This window comes from Chlorocebus sabaeus, chromosome 10 (assembly GCF_047675955.1).
Source record: "Chlorocebus sabaeus isolate Y175 chromosome 10, mChlSab1.0.hap1, whole genome shotgun sequence".
In the NCBI taxonomy this organism is placed as follows: Eukaryota; Metazoa; Chordata; class Mammalia; order Primates; family Cercopithecidae; genus Chlorocebus; species Chlorocebus sabaeus.
In genome coordinates, this window is record NC_132913.1 from 105,932,262 (window position 1) to 105,947,030 (window position 14,769).

The 14,769-nt window shown below is 40.3% G+C and overlaps 2 protein-coding genes across 9 annotated transcripts in view; one reads left to right on the forward strand and one right to left on the reverse strand.

Annotated features, from left to right (window-relative positions):
• The window catches only part of VIL1 (villin 1), a 30,792-nt gene extending 26,839 nt beyond the window's left edge, over positions 1-3,953 (forward strand). The window contains exon 19 of the mRNA XM_007966276.3: positions 292-3,953. Coding sequence (XP_007964467.2) covers positions 292-405 — 114 coding nt within the window. The 3' untranslated portion in view covers positions 406-3,953. The remainder of the gene's footprint in view (positions 1-291) is intronic.
• Positions 1,336-14,769, reverse strand: part of USP37 (ubiquitin specific peptidase 37) — a 122,436-nt gene continuing 109,002 nt past the window's right edge. For 6 of the 8 annotated variants that reach the window (XM_007966270.3, XM_038001534.2, XM_007966271.3 and 3 more), the window contains 3 exons: positions 11,480-11,595; positions 6,653-6,791; positions 1,336-6,066 (listed from right to left, as the gene is read on the reverse strand). In XM_007966270.3, the coding sequence (XP_007964461.3) occupies positions 5,825-6,066; positions 6,653-6,791; positions 11,480-11,595 (497 nt within the window). In that variant the 3' untranslated portion in view covers positions 1,336-5,824. Of the gene's footprint in view, positions 6,067-6,652; positions 6,792-8,179; positions 8,250-11,479; positions 11,596-14,769 lie in introns of all 8 variants that reach the window. The other 2 variants (XM_007966274.3, XM_007966273.3) reach the window with 1 other exon arrangement.

A 14,769-nucleotide genomic window follows, 5' to 3' on the forward strand; every position in this document is an offset into this window, starting at 1 on the left:
GCAGGTTGCAGTGAACTGAGTTCGTGCCACTGCACTCCAGCCTGTGCAACAGAACAAGACACGGTCTGGGAAAAAAAAAAAAAAAAAAATTCCAGGGATAAACCTCTGGAATACCAAAATACCATATTCGCCTCCTCTCCATCCCTTTTCTGGCTCTCCTGACATTGCTTGTGTTTACTCTTCATTTATTTGACTATACACATCTATATGACTCATCAGAGCAAACGGCACCTGAGGGTAAGGGAGGAGGAAAGGATATGTGACCTTTGCCCTCTGGTCCCTCTCTTCTAGGAGCACCTGTCCATTGAAGATTTCACTCAGGCCTTTGGGATGACTCCAGCTGCCTTCTCCGCTCTGCCTCGATGGAAGCAACAAAACCTGAAGAAAGAAAAAGGACTATTTTGAGAAGAGGAGCTGTGGTTGTAAAGCAGTACCCTACCCTGATTGTGGGGTCTCATTTTCTCACCGATATCAGTCCTACACCAATTGAAGTGAAAATTTGCAGTTAAAGTTTGTGCCTGAGCACAAACTTCTGTGGCAAATGCCACTTTTGTTTAATAATGTACTTATTCCTTCAGAAAGATGATTCCCCAAAAGGAGCCTATGGTCCTCATTTCAACTTCTAAGAAGGCCGCTAGATTGTTTCTATCCTGAGGTACTGCATCATTTTTAATACTCCTGTTCTAGAGTCTTCTCTTCTTAGAAGAGCACAAACACTCCATGGAACATTAGAGTTCTGAGGCACTACCCTACCTAGCTTGTCCTCTATCATGACTCATTTTTATCTATGGCAGGTAGGCTGAAGCATTTTGCAGGTTTACATCTTCCCCAGAGTAACAGCTTTTCCTTTTCACATTTACTTTCCTTACTGCCTTACTCAGTGGGTAAGTTAAAGGGTTGAAAGAGAGTTGAATGGTCCACAAGACTACCCTCTAGGAGGTTTCACAAATACCAAACAGTACTGTGAGAGCAGTACATCCACTGGGGCTAGGCTTGAGACCTAAAGGCAAGTAAGAAATGCATATGCTATTTCACTTCTTCTCCCAACCCTTAATAATAAGGCAAAGGAAGAGCCTAGTGAAGGCCAATGCTAGGTTTACAAACTTACCCAGAAGCCTCCACAAAGCTTCACAGGCTCCTCAGATGAAAATAACAATAATCAATGGGGACTACAGCCAAACACTGGTTTGCCATTCTGTTCCTTTTAAGAAGTAACAACGCTGCAAGGAAGTCCATGTCAGAAAGCCAACAGAAGGTGATTTCCACAACTTTGAATAGGTTGTTATAAGTATCAGCAAGAATGTGTCCTTTTCAGAAATAACAGTCAAATCAACAGAAGGTTAATAAAGGCTTTAATTTTATACACACAAAAAAACTCTATGCATAATTTAAAAAGGAAACAAAAACAAACAAAAACCGTAAAGGATACAGAGGAACAGTTCTGCTAAAACACAGATAAAAGTGCCGCTCCATACAAAACATAAAGAATCAGAATCAGAAGTCACTCTGAACATAAAGAAAAAAAAACATCTCACAAATAATGTGGCCACAGCTGCCAGAAAACCTGGTAGTGGCTCAATTAGGCAAAGTGTATGAATCTCATTATTGTTTTTCTCTCCTTAAATGTAAAGAAACAACGATGACAATAGGCCAGAGAAATTAGGGAGGGAAGGATAAGCTCAAAGGGAGGGAAACCTGGGGACAGGAGGTGTGCACACCCACACGTGGTCTCACTCTTCACACAGGCCCACTATTTTTGAAGACCAGTTTCTGGCGTCTGACTGGACAAACCTGGATCCTAGTCCAGACTCTCACCCTCTCTATTCTTATGCCAATGGACATACCTATACTTTGAACCTCTATACTTTTAAGAAAAGTCCAATGTTACAAAATCAAATGCTTATATTCAGCCTGGCACACTTTTTAAATAAAAACTCCATACACCTCAGACATAGCACACATGGAGACAACTTACTATTGTAAGTATGATACAATGAATGAGACTGCCTGAAGTCTAGTAATCAAAGCATGCCATAAGGTGAATGATTGTGGTGAAACACAGCAAAGTAACTGTCACAAAACTTTCAAGGCCTAACAAACTAGAATTTTCCAATAAAATATATATATATTTTTCAGATGTTAATAAGACATATCAGTAGAGACAAAATTAGAATTTTGAAGTAATGCAATAAAAAGAGGAGGGCAGAAGTCTATTTAGTTTTTGCATACACTTGCAAAAGTGCAATACTCAGTATAAAGCAAAATGGGGAGGAAAAAGACATTCATCCATTTTATTGGAACAGTTCTATGTGACTTGCATCTGGTGTTGGGTTGTTGATTTTTCTAAAAATCCACATGTACTTGGAGATCCAGCTCTGTTTTCTCCCCCACTGCCTGTTTAAAACAAAAGACCACCTTGGGGGGTCAATTAAATTAAAAAGGCCCTCCACCCCCACAAAATGGGATAACTAAGAGTATCCACTGCAATCATTTCAGAGGACAGAGAAGGAAAATATTTTTATTTGCTTTAATATAACCTCTTTTCAGTAGACCACAAATGAGTTTACAAACTAGTTTTTTTTCTCTCTTTAATTTAGGTGTTTGCAGATAATTTTCATTATACAACTATATCTGTAGCTGTACATGTGTATAGTTACATAATGGTAACTATACACAATATAGAAGAATCAGTAAATTCATGGATTATTTTACTGAGGTTTTATTTTAAAGCCTCTGTTTCAGAATTTTACACTTGATCAAGGAGAAAAATAAATGTGTAGTCTAACATTTGCTTTCTGGAGTTAATTAACTGATCTGTAAGTACCACTGCATATGTCTTAAAATGTAAACATATTTACATTTGTTGTATTTGTTATTGAGCCTTTAAAGTTAGGCCCAGAATGAACAGACCATAGCAAGTAAACAAATAATTTTTAGAATCAAAGTATTAACAAAAGACCAATTCATGGATTTGCTTATTCTATCCTGCTGAGACAAAACTCCTGAGTGTGCACACACATGTGAATATATCCCTATGAAACAGTCTGTCTTCTCATAGGCTTAAATTATAGTCATGGCTATTAAAGAAATTAACAGCATCCAGCCACATGCAACTTTCCAACCTTCAGTACTATTAGGGGATTAAAATAAACAAATATGAAGTTTAGTTTATTTTTCCCTTAAAATTCCAACAAAGATCAAAATGCTGTATCTAGAACTAATTGCCATCAAGTTCCAATTTAATGTCATTTAAAGTAATGTAACCACACATTTGGTATTTTCAATAGGAAGGTTAATTAGGTATTGTGCAAACTGCCTGCAACGGAAGCACTCACTCCTTATCTAACTTGTCCCTTCCTGGCCCCAACATGCTAACTGCCCTATCCCCAATTCTGGGCAAACTGATAACAATGTGCAAAAAATAATATATTATCTATTTATAATTTTAAAATATATACAGCCAGCTCAAAAAAAACAACAAGCCCCATCAACATAGTCCAGCTGAAATCTCCACTGGTAGTCAAAGAAATAGATTAAAGGAGTAAAGGAAGGAGAAGGCTGACAGGGCCACAAGAATGGACAGACATCAAGTAAAATTTGAGTCCCAAACATGCAAGTACATGAGCAGTGAGATAACTTATATATTCCCATAACCTATTTCAACAACTCCTGCCCAAGACATGAGATCAAATCAGGTTTCTGAGGTAAGTGTACTTCTAAACCATACACATATGAAAGCTATGAAAGCAATTCAAATGAAGCTGCTTCATGAGGCAATCTAGACTTATGGCATTATTTCTATTTTTCTCCATGTTTTAATGCAGCCTGCACTTTAAATCTTTCCCAGTAATTTTTAACAGTGCCTCTCAAATGCAAAGACAGGTAAAATAACTAATAACTAGCCAAAGAATTTTATCACCACTTCACTCATTTATAAGAAAACCAATTATTTCCAAGCAAAATCAAACCAAACCAAAGAGTCTCCTGGTAGAAATGAAACAAAATTTTAAAGCTAGTTTTAAAACAAATATTTTTCTCTGCTCTAAACTACTCTGGCATTTTCTACCACTCTACCATTTTGGAACATTCATTACAATAATGTATATAGGTAGATGGTAGGAGGCAAAGCATTTATCAGTAGTTAAGCAAAACTGGTGAGGCCATTTATAATTCAAAGAATCAAAACTTAGAATAGGTTACTATATTAGAATACATCCAAGTTCCAAGAGTAGGGCTGGAGCTCTCTTAAGGCAATCTTTCAGAAAATATGTTGCATCTTCTGTGATGATGATTTGTGTGTGTGTTTTTTTTTTCTTTTTTTTTTTTTTTATGAGATGAAGTCTCACTGTCACCCAGGCTGCAGTGCAATGATGTGATCTCAGCTCACTGCAACTTCTGCCTCCTGGTTTCAAGCGATTCTCTCAAGTGATGGTGGGTTTTTAAATGTTTTTTCCTTCTGAAAACCTGATGTGGTTTGTCCCTACCTCTGAGAACTAAAGAATAATCCTTGTTTATAATAAAAGAAAAATCATGAAAGAATACAACGATGGTTTCATTTTGCTACACTTAACTCTGTGTGATCCTAATGACATCTGGGCTCACAAAATTATTTTGTGGACAGAATTCCATCCTCAAAAGAATTCTTTATATGGTTTCATAAGCTGCTTAACCAAGCTGGTTATGTCAGCTAAGTGACTAGCATAGCACTTAATGTTGCCGCTCTACTTTGCCTCAACTCAGAGCACCTAAAAAGTAGATAAATATATTACGCACCTGTGTTATTTTTTAGTTCTTGGGATTACCTAAGCCAATCACATTTTAATTGCAATCCTATTTTAAGGGCAAAGCCAGACAGTAAATGGTTAAATGCCCAAGGTTTGTCCTATAACTCAAGTACTTAATTTCATACTTGCAATAGGGCTTTTAGCTTTAGTGGTCCAGAATTTTAGCTTTATCAGAAGAACACTCTTCTAATCCTCCCTATATTTGAGAGACAGAGATGCTAGCATTCTTCCTTATCCCTAAGTATTCCTGCTGGGGAGTCCCAATTGGAGAAATATCTTTCTACCTGTTTAAACTTTTGGTTGCAATCCATTAGGGTAATGCTGCTCCATGGCAGAATGACAAAAAAAGAAAAAAGATTCTATCTTTACCACCAAAATAATGATGATGATATATGATGAACATACTGTGTGAAGAAATCTCCTTAGAGAGAACAAAGTATATGAGGAATATCAAATGTGGGACTGTAACATATTCCAAAGCACCAACAATCCATTTCTTGGGACTGCATGTAAACAGCAAAGACATCACAAATTCATGAAATTTGCATATAACAACAAAAAAAAAAACAGCTCCTCAAGTCAGGTGACAGTAATGCCCCTCTCTTGCAAAGAGAACAAACTGTCATTAGTGTAACATGAAGAGCTGGCTTTCCAGTGAACTTTACTAATAAGGAAACACACAAAAGGTTACAGACTTGAGTGAAACTACTCAAAGAACATAAAAGTTAAAAGCCAACTGATAAGTACATCTTCACACATTTCTCAGGTGAATGGACTCTTTGACACCTTCATTTCTTCTCCAAACTGCTGTGCTATTAATTTTGAGCAGGCATATTCTGGGGGCTCATCCTAACTCTTTAAGGCTCCATTCATCCTGTGTGTGTGTGTGTGTGTGTGTGTGTATACACACACACACACACAGATATATATTTACAACATGTATTCCTAAGACAAAAGGAAGTGCCACTCTTATAGGAGAAAAAGAGGATAATCAGCTACAGATGTGAGACCAAAGTTTCCATAAAATAGCATGGAGCATTCTATGTAACTCCAATTTTTGTCTTTTGGTTTGGCCCTGAGCTGTTTGTTGCTCCCGCATCAAGCAGAATTCCAAATTCTCCTTCAGCAGAGGAAAGGTGAGGTGGGCAGCAGTAAGAATATGCAGCGCACACTGCCAACCCAGGAGTTTGTTCCTCACGAGGCTTGACGGGTAGTCTTCCCCACTTCCATGCTAAGTGACTGAGAGTTCTTTTCTGTTTCCAGCAGCTCATCAAAGATCTCCCTTATGATAAAACAAGCAAAAAATAAAACAGGAAATTTAGTAAGTAGAAACAAAGAACAGGCAGGAGAAAAAGTAAAATAAAATTGATACAGATAAGGCCTTCACAATTCCATTTCATGCCTGTATTTTATTAAAAAAGCAGTTCACTCATTTGCTCTTAACCCTTTGAATGCTGATTTTTAAGAATAGAGGGGAACTGACAATAGTTAGCTTTAATGAACATGCTAGGTAATTCCCATCCATATAAATCAGATCTTCTAGCTGATAAAACTGGATGACCAAAAAGATTTATGACAGGACATCTTCTATCATAAAACAAATTATCCAAACTTCTATACCTAGATACTACTATGTAATGAGCAATTAATGCTGAGTTATGAGAGAAAATATTCTGGACTTACAGGGAAATATCGAGAGACAGACCCTAACCAAAGATAACAAAACCCAAACATTTTCAACCAATCAACTGATGGGAACATTTTATCCTCAAAGGAAAAAAAACAAAAAACAAAACAAACAAACAAACAAAACAACAAAGAAAAGAGTTCAGGTGATTTTAAACTCATTATTTGGGAAAGTTTCTTACTTGTGCATATAAAAGAAGATGTAGCCACTCCGATCTCGATCACTCTGCACGGCAGCCTCTTGGATTTTTGATACCTCCAGGTCATTGTAAGTAAACCACGCTTGCTTTTTAATGTCATACACATCACTAATGTAATGACCTGAAACAAATAACATCTTAAAATCAAGGTTTTTAAAAACACACCAAAGCCGGGTGTAATGGCTCCCGCCTGTAATCCCAGCACTTTGGGAGGTTGAGGCAGGCGATCACAAGATCAGGAGTTCGAGACCAGCCTGACCAACATGGTGAAGCCCCATCTCTATTAAAAATACAAAAATTAGCCAGGCATGCTGGCATGCGCCTGTAGTCCCAGCTACTCAGGAGGCTGAGGCAGGAGAACTGTTGGAACTCAGGAGGTGGAGGTTGCAGTGAGCCGAGACAGCACCACTGAACTACAGCCTGGGAGACAGAGCGAGACGCTGTCTCAAAAAATAAACAAATAAAAAATAAAAACACATTGAATTTATCTCAGGTGCAGGAAGTTTGAGAAAGAGAAAAAAAACTACCACATTCAACTTATCCTCAACACTGTGTCTAAAACCTATTGAAAAAACATACAGGCCAGGCACAGTGGCTCACTCCTGTAATCCCAGCACTTTGGGAGGCCAAGGCAGGGGGACTGCTTGAGGCCAGGAGTTTGAAACCAGCTTAGGCAACAAAGCAAGAACTTGTCCATGCAAAAAATTAAAAAAAATTAGTCAGGTGTGGTGGCATGCACGTGTAGTCTCAGCTACTCAGCAGGCTGAGGCAGGAGGATCTCTTGAGCTCCTGAGCCCAGGAATTCAATGCTGCAATGAGCTAATGATGGTGCCACTGCACTCCAGCTTGGTGACAGAGTGAGACCCTGTCTCGGGAAAAAAAAAAAAAAAAAAAAGAAAAGAAAAGAAAAAAATATTTTTATATACACAGAGAATTAAGGAGGCATATGCTACACTGGGACACGATTTTTGATTAATGTATTTTGTTCAGGGGAATTTAGGTCACTTATGAATAGAGAAATCAAAACAGTTACACCTATTAACACAATTCACACTGAGTGTGATCAAAGTAGATTTCAAAGATTTTCTTGAAAAACTTACACTTCATGGGCTGGGCATGGTAGCTCATGTCCGTAATCCCAGCACTTTGGGAGGCCAAGGTGGGTGGATCTCTTGATCCCAGGAGTTCAAGACCAGCCTGGCCAACATGGTGAAACCCCATCTCTACTAAAAATGCAAAAATTAGCTGGGCCTGGTGGTGCATGCCTGTAATCCCAGCTACTTGGGAGGCTGAGACAGCAGAATCACTTGGACCCAGGAGGTGGAGGCTGCAGTGAGCTGAGATTCTGCCACTGCACTCCATCCTGGGTGACAGAGTGAGACTAGATCTCAAAAAAAAAAAAAGAAAAAAGAAAAACATACCTCACAAAGCTAGGCAAAGAGCAATGTAATAAGGAGCAAATGCTGACTAGTTCATTGATAAAATGCTGAAATCATGACGGCTATTCACCTGAAGAAGAAGTGCTACCAATGTGACTGACAACACTGATGAGCCGGTAGGAATGAGGCAGACTTCCTGTCTGGAAAACAGAAGTGAGTATAACTTTTAAGTCTTCATTTGAATAAAGGCAAAACACTGAATATAAATTTATTATTAAAGCTGACATGGCTAAGCTTCGGTGTGTGGCATAGTAAGAATCAATTAAAAAATCTGTTCATACCCTTTGACCCAAGAATTCCACTCCCAACTAAGAATTTATTCTAAGGAAATAAGTCAAAAGAAAGAGTATATGTATCGAATTATTTACTGTGGCATTATCTAGTGAAAAGTTGGAACTAACAATATACCCAATAATAGCTGACTGGTTAGTATCTCAATTCAATATAATACTATTCAGTGACAGGCCGGGCGCGGTGGCTCAAGCCTGTAATCCTAGCACTTTGGGAGGCCGAGACGGGCAGATCACGAAGTCAGGAGATCGAGACCATCCTGGCTAACATGGTGAAACCCCGTCTCTACTAAAAAATACAAAAAACTAGCCAGGCAAGGTGGCGGGCGCCTGTAGTCCCAGCTACTCGGGAGGCTGAGGCAGGAGAATGGCGTAAACCCAGGAGGCGGAGCTTGCAGTGAGCTGAGATCCGGCCACTGCACTCCGGCCTGGGCGACAGAGCGAGACTCCGTCTCAAAAAAAAAAAAAAAATAATAATAATATTAATATTCAGTGATATAAAAAAACTACATGGATCAGGAATATGTTAACCTTTTTTCCAAACCCATATGAATGCACACAGTAACTATAGCTCTCTTAAAAATAGTTACGTTAAGAGTTAGGCATTGGACAAGAGAACGAAAATATTAAAAAGAGTTGCTATGTTGCTGTAGGGATCAGAGTGAACTTTTGTATTTTAAAAAATACGATTAAAATATTTTTGGTAAAATAAAGCAAAACTGAAAAATGATATTCATGCACTACAGACAGCACTATAAGGTAAAATTTGGGGAAGGAAGGCTGAGCATGGTGGCTCACGCCTGTAATCCCAGCACTTTGGGAGGCTGAAGCGGGTGGATCACGAGGTCAGGAGATCAAGACCATCCTGGCCAACATGGTGAAACCCCGTCTCTACTAAAAAAACACAAAAAATTAGCTGGGTGTGGTGGCGGGTGCCTGTAGTCCCAGCTACCCAGGAGGCTGAGGCAGGAGAATGGCGTGAACCCGGGAGGTGGAGCTTGCAGTGAGCCAAGATTGGGCCACTGCACTCCAGACTGGGTGACAGAGCAAGACTCCGTCTCAAAAAAAAAAAAAACGGGGAAGGAATATGGCTATATGTAAACCAGAAATTTAAAATGTTCATAAACTTTAATTTAGTAATTTACTTCTGGAGAATACAAAAGAAGAAATTCTAAAATATAGAAAACTAACGCGTGAGCCAAGAGCACGTGCCACTGCACTCCAGCCTGGGTGACAGACAGACCTTGCCTTAAAAAAAAAAAAACAAAAAACTCTGTGTTTGGCTAGGTACAGTGGCTCAGACCTGTAATCCCAATACTTTGGGAGGCAGAGATGGGTGGATCCCTTAAGGCCAAGAATTCCAGACCGGCCTAGCCAACATGGTGAAACCGCATCTCTACTGAAAATACAAAAATTAGCCAGGCATAGTGGCTCATGCCTGCAATCCCAGCTACTCAGGTGGCTGAGGCACGAGAATCGCTTTAGCCCAGGAGGTGGAGGAAGTTGCAGTGAGCTGAGATTGTGTCACTGCACTCCAGTCTGGGTGACAGAGCGAGACTGTCTCAAAAAAATTAAAAAATAAAATAAAATAAGGAAAATGCTATAAGCATACAGTTTCCCAACTTATTACCTTTTTTTTTTTTTTTTTTTTTTTGAGACGGAGTCTCGCTCTGTGGCCCAGGCCGGAGTGCAGTGGCCGGATCTCAGCTCACTGCAAGCTCTGCCTCCCGGGTTTACGCCATTCTCCTGCCTCAGCCTCCCGAGTAGCTGGACTACAGGCGCCCGCCATCTCGCCCGGCTAGTTTTTTTTTTTTTTTTTTTAGTAGAGACGGGGTTTCACCATATTAGCCAGGATGGTCTCGATCTCCTGACCTCGTGATCCGCCCGTCTTGGTCTCCTAAAGTGCTGGGATTACAGGCTTGAGCCACCACGCCCAGCCCAACTTATTATCATAGTGAAAAATTCCAAACAACTTAGACAAATACTCAATGTTTGCTAAAAATTAAATAGGATATTCATTTGAGTCAATATTGTACAGGCATTAAACATAAGCTTATAAATAACTACTCTTCAACAAACAGGATAACCTGGGTGCGGCAGTGTGTGCCTCTAGTCCCAGTCATTTGGAAGCCTGAGGCAGGAAAATCCCTTGAGCCCAGGAGTTTGAAGCCAGCCTGGGCAACACAGTGAGACTCTGTCTCTAGAACAAAAAAAACCCAAATGAAATAAAAACTATACTTATGACTTTTAAAAAAGCATACATGGAGGTGAGAATAACAAAGAAATATGTCAAAGTGTTGATAGTAATTGTGTTAGGATGGTAGGATCCTGAATAATCAAAATTTGAGGGGAAAAAGCAATTATTTAAGGGAGAAAAAAGGGTTAAAAAAAAAAAAAAGAGTTCAATGTGCCCTAATTAACATCACCAATTCAACAGTTTTCAGTGAGCAACAACCGTTTTTGGTATTTAACTATAAAGATGATAGTTATTCAGTGTAACTAAAGGTAATTTTTTTTTCCCCGAGATGGAGTTTTGCTCTTGTTGCCCAGGCTGGAGTACAATGGCACAATCTTGGTTCACTGCAACCTCTGCCTCCTAGGTTCAGGCGATACTTCTGCCTCAGCCTCCCAAGTAGCTGGGATTACAGGCATGTGTCACCACACCTGGCAAAATTTTTGCATTTTTAGTAGAGACGGGGTTTCACCATGTTGGTAAGGCTGGTCTCGAACTCCTGACCTCAGGTGATCCACCTGCCCCAGCTTCCCAAAGTGCTGGGATTACAGGTGTGAGTCACCACGCCTGGCCAACTAAAGGTAATTTAATACACACATGCCTTTACTGAGTTCTTACCTAACATGCATACAAAGTGGTCAGGATGTATTCCTGTTTTTTTTGTTGTTGTTTTGAATCTTGCATGTGAAAAATGAACAGCAAATGATAAGAGAAAATGAGACCATGTAATGGCTAGTGCAAGGGCCAAAATGAACGTGCAACGGACACTGAGTGGGGCTTTTGAAGTAAAGAGCAGGAGGAGTGACACTGAATCTGACCAACTGTCCTCAGGGATGAAAACAATTACCTCAGCATTTCTTTTCAGTTCCTCAGCTTCAGCTTCTGTGTACTCCATATCAAAAACATCCTCATTTCCAGAGTCCTCGTCAGAACCCAATGCATCCACTAAGGAGTTGTTAAACTCTGAAGAATACAAAGACAAAATCTTATAAAAGTTCTTGGAATAGACTGGACACGGTGGCTCAGGCCTGTAATCCCAGCACTTTGGGAGGCCGAGACAGGTGGATCACCTGAGGTCAGGAGTTGGAGACCAGCGTGACCAACATGGTGAAACCCCGTCTCTACTAAAAATACAAAAAACAAAACAAAACAAAAAAAAAAAAAAACCTTAGCTGGGAGCGGTGGCTCATGCCTGTAATCCCAGCTACTTTGGAGGCTGAGGCAGGAGAATCTCTTGAACCCGGGAGGCAGAGGTTGCAGTGACCTGAGATTGCGCCATTGCACTCCAGCTTGAGCAACAAGAGCAAAACTCTGTCTCAAAAAAAAAATAATTCTTGGAATAGACATAAGAGATATAATTAGAAAGATAAAACAGCTTGAGGTACACATTTTATCATTCTAAGAAAACATAAAACATAAGAGGATCCAACACGCTCAGCCCACTGTGGGAAACTCGGGAGACATGTGTATCTGTAAAAGAAACGTTCTTTTTCTTTTAAATATATTTATATGATAAAGGGATCTAACCCTCATAAGAAAGGCATAAAATTAGAAAAGAATATAATTTTACATGTAATCCAATTTCACTAAATTCTATATAAGCTATATATGTTAGATTTCAAGTACTTGGTGTCATTAGCAAACATAAATTATCCTCACAGAAAAAGGATTATAAAAAGGTCAATGTTCTTTTTTTCTTTGTATGAAATCATCTCTTGGCCGGGTGTGGTGGCTTATGCCTGTAATCTCAGCACTTTGGGGGACCGAGGTAGGTGGATCAAGAGGTCAAGAGATCAAGACATCCTGGCCAACACCGTAAAACTCCTTCTTTACTAAAAATACAACCATCAGTCGGGTGTGGTGGCGCACGCCAGTAGTCCCAGCTACTCAGGAAGCTGAGGCAGGAGAATCACTTGAACCTGGGAGGTGGAGGTTGCAGTGAGCTGAGATTGTGCCACTGCACTCCAGCCTGGCAACAGAGCGAGACTGTTTCAAAAAAAAAAAAAAAAAAAAAAAAAGGTTCATTTCTTGAAACGTACCAAAAAAGCTAAAGAAAATTCAACCTTTAACCCTTAAATTTCACCTAAGATATACTAAACAAATATAAGATCTATATATATATTTTAACAATATGTGTCCATTGGAAGCATCCATCTTTACTAATGGTGTTAAATAAAGAATCCCAGGAGTATTTGTACATAAATGGTTATTTGCTTTAATATATAATTAGCTCCACTAAAATCACAGTATAGTGTGACTTACAATCACATGAATATCTAAGAATGAGGCTGGGCATGGTGGCTCACGCCTGTAATCCCAGCACTTTGGGAGGCCGAGGCGGGTGGATCACCTGAGGTCAGGAGTTGGAGACCAGCCTGACCAAAATGGTAAATTCCACCTCTACTAAAAATACAAAATTAGCTGGGCATGGTGGCTCATGCCTGTAATCCCAGCTACTTGGGAGGCTGAGGCAGGAGAATCACTTGAACTTGGGAGGCAGAGGTTGCAGTGAGCCGAGGTCACGCTACTGCACTCCAGCCTGGGCAACAAGAGAGAAACTCTGTCTCAAAAGAAAGAAAAAGAAAAAAGAAAATCTAAGAATGCAAAGAATAGGAAAAGAGAATATAACATCAAAATTCTAAGTTGGAAATACATGTGTGACTGACTCAGCAGATCTAAGAAAGCCAAAGCCATGCCCCAAGCCTGCAATGGAAAAGTTGAAAACTAATCTAACTTACATCACTGAATGTTCAAAAGACACAAGAAGACATGGAAGAACCAGGCCAGGCATGGTGGCTCACACCTCTAATCCTAGGACTTTGGGAGGCCGAGGCTGGTGGGTGAACTGCCTGAGATCAGGAGTTCGACACCAGCCTGGGTAACATGCCAAAACTCCATCTCTGCTAAAATCAAACACAAAAAATTAGCTGGAACCCGGGCATGGTGGCTCACGCCTGCAATCCCAGCACTTTGGGAGGCCAACGCAGGTGGATCACCTAAGGTCAAGAGTTCGACACCTGCCTGGCAAACATGGTGAAACCCCATCTCTACTAAAAATACAAAATTTAGCTGGACGTGCTGTTGGGTGCCTGTAATCCCAGCTACTCGGGAAGCTGAGGCAGCAGAACTGCTTGAACCTGGGATGTGGAGGTTGCAGTGAGCCAAGATCATGCCATTGCACTCCAGCCTGGGCAACAGGAATGAAACTTTGTCTCAAAAAGAAAAAAAAAAAAACCCAAAAAAAAAAGGCCAGGCGCGGTGGCTCACGCCCGTAATCCCAGCACTTTGGGAGGCCGATATGGGCGGATCACGAGATCAGGAGATCGAGACCATCCTGACTAACACGGTGAAACCCCGTCTCTACTAAAAAAAAAAAATACAAAAACTAGCCGGGCGCGGTGGCGGGCACCTGTAGTGCCAGCTACACGGGAGGCTGAGGCAGAAGAACGGCGTGAACCCAGGAGGCGGAGCTTGCAGTGAGTGGAGACTGCGCCACCACACTCCAGCCTGGGCAACAGAGCAAGACTCCGTCTCAAAAAAAAAAAAAAAAAAAAAAAATTAGCTGGGCGTGGTGGTGCACGCCTGTAGTCCCTGCCACTCAGGAGGCTGAGGCACAAGAATCATTTGAAATTCGGGAGGCAGAGGTTGCAGTGAACAGAGAACGAGCCTCTGTACTCCAGCCCCTGGGCAACAGAGCAAGCCCCTGTCTCCAAAAAAATGAAGACATGGAAGAACCAGGAACCAGGTACCTCTGAAACTGGAGGATAAGGAGGTGAGGGGATAAAATGTCTGAGAAACAGATTCCTACATCTACTTCTTTCAATCTCCTATCTCATAGACTTCTAATACCTGGTCCACATATTAATTCTGCCAAATGCTATGACATGTGAACCTTATGCTACCGAATACACTCACTCATGACTGCCCACTGACTTTCCCAGAATAAGCTCTTGAAAATTCACAGGGAACCTGAAGCCACATCATGTTTTTCTAGGACTCGTAACAGTGACAAAATTATAACTTTCATTAAACAGATGATAGATTTTCCTGCTAATTTTTCAAAATTAAAAAATATATTGTTAGAGATATGGGTATAGACGACAAAAATTATTTTGAAAAAAGCAAGCTGAAGATGAA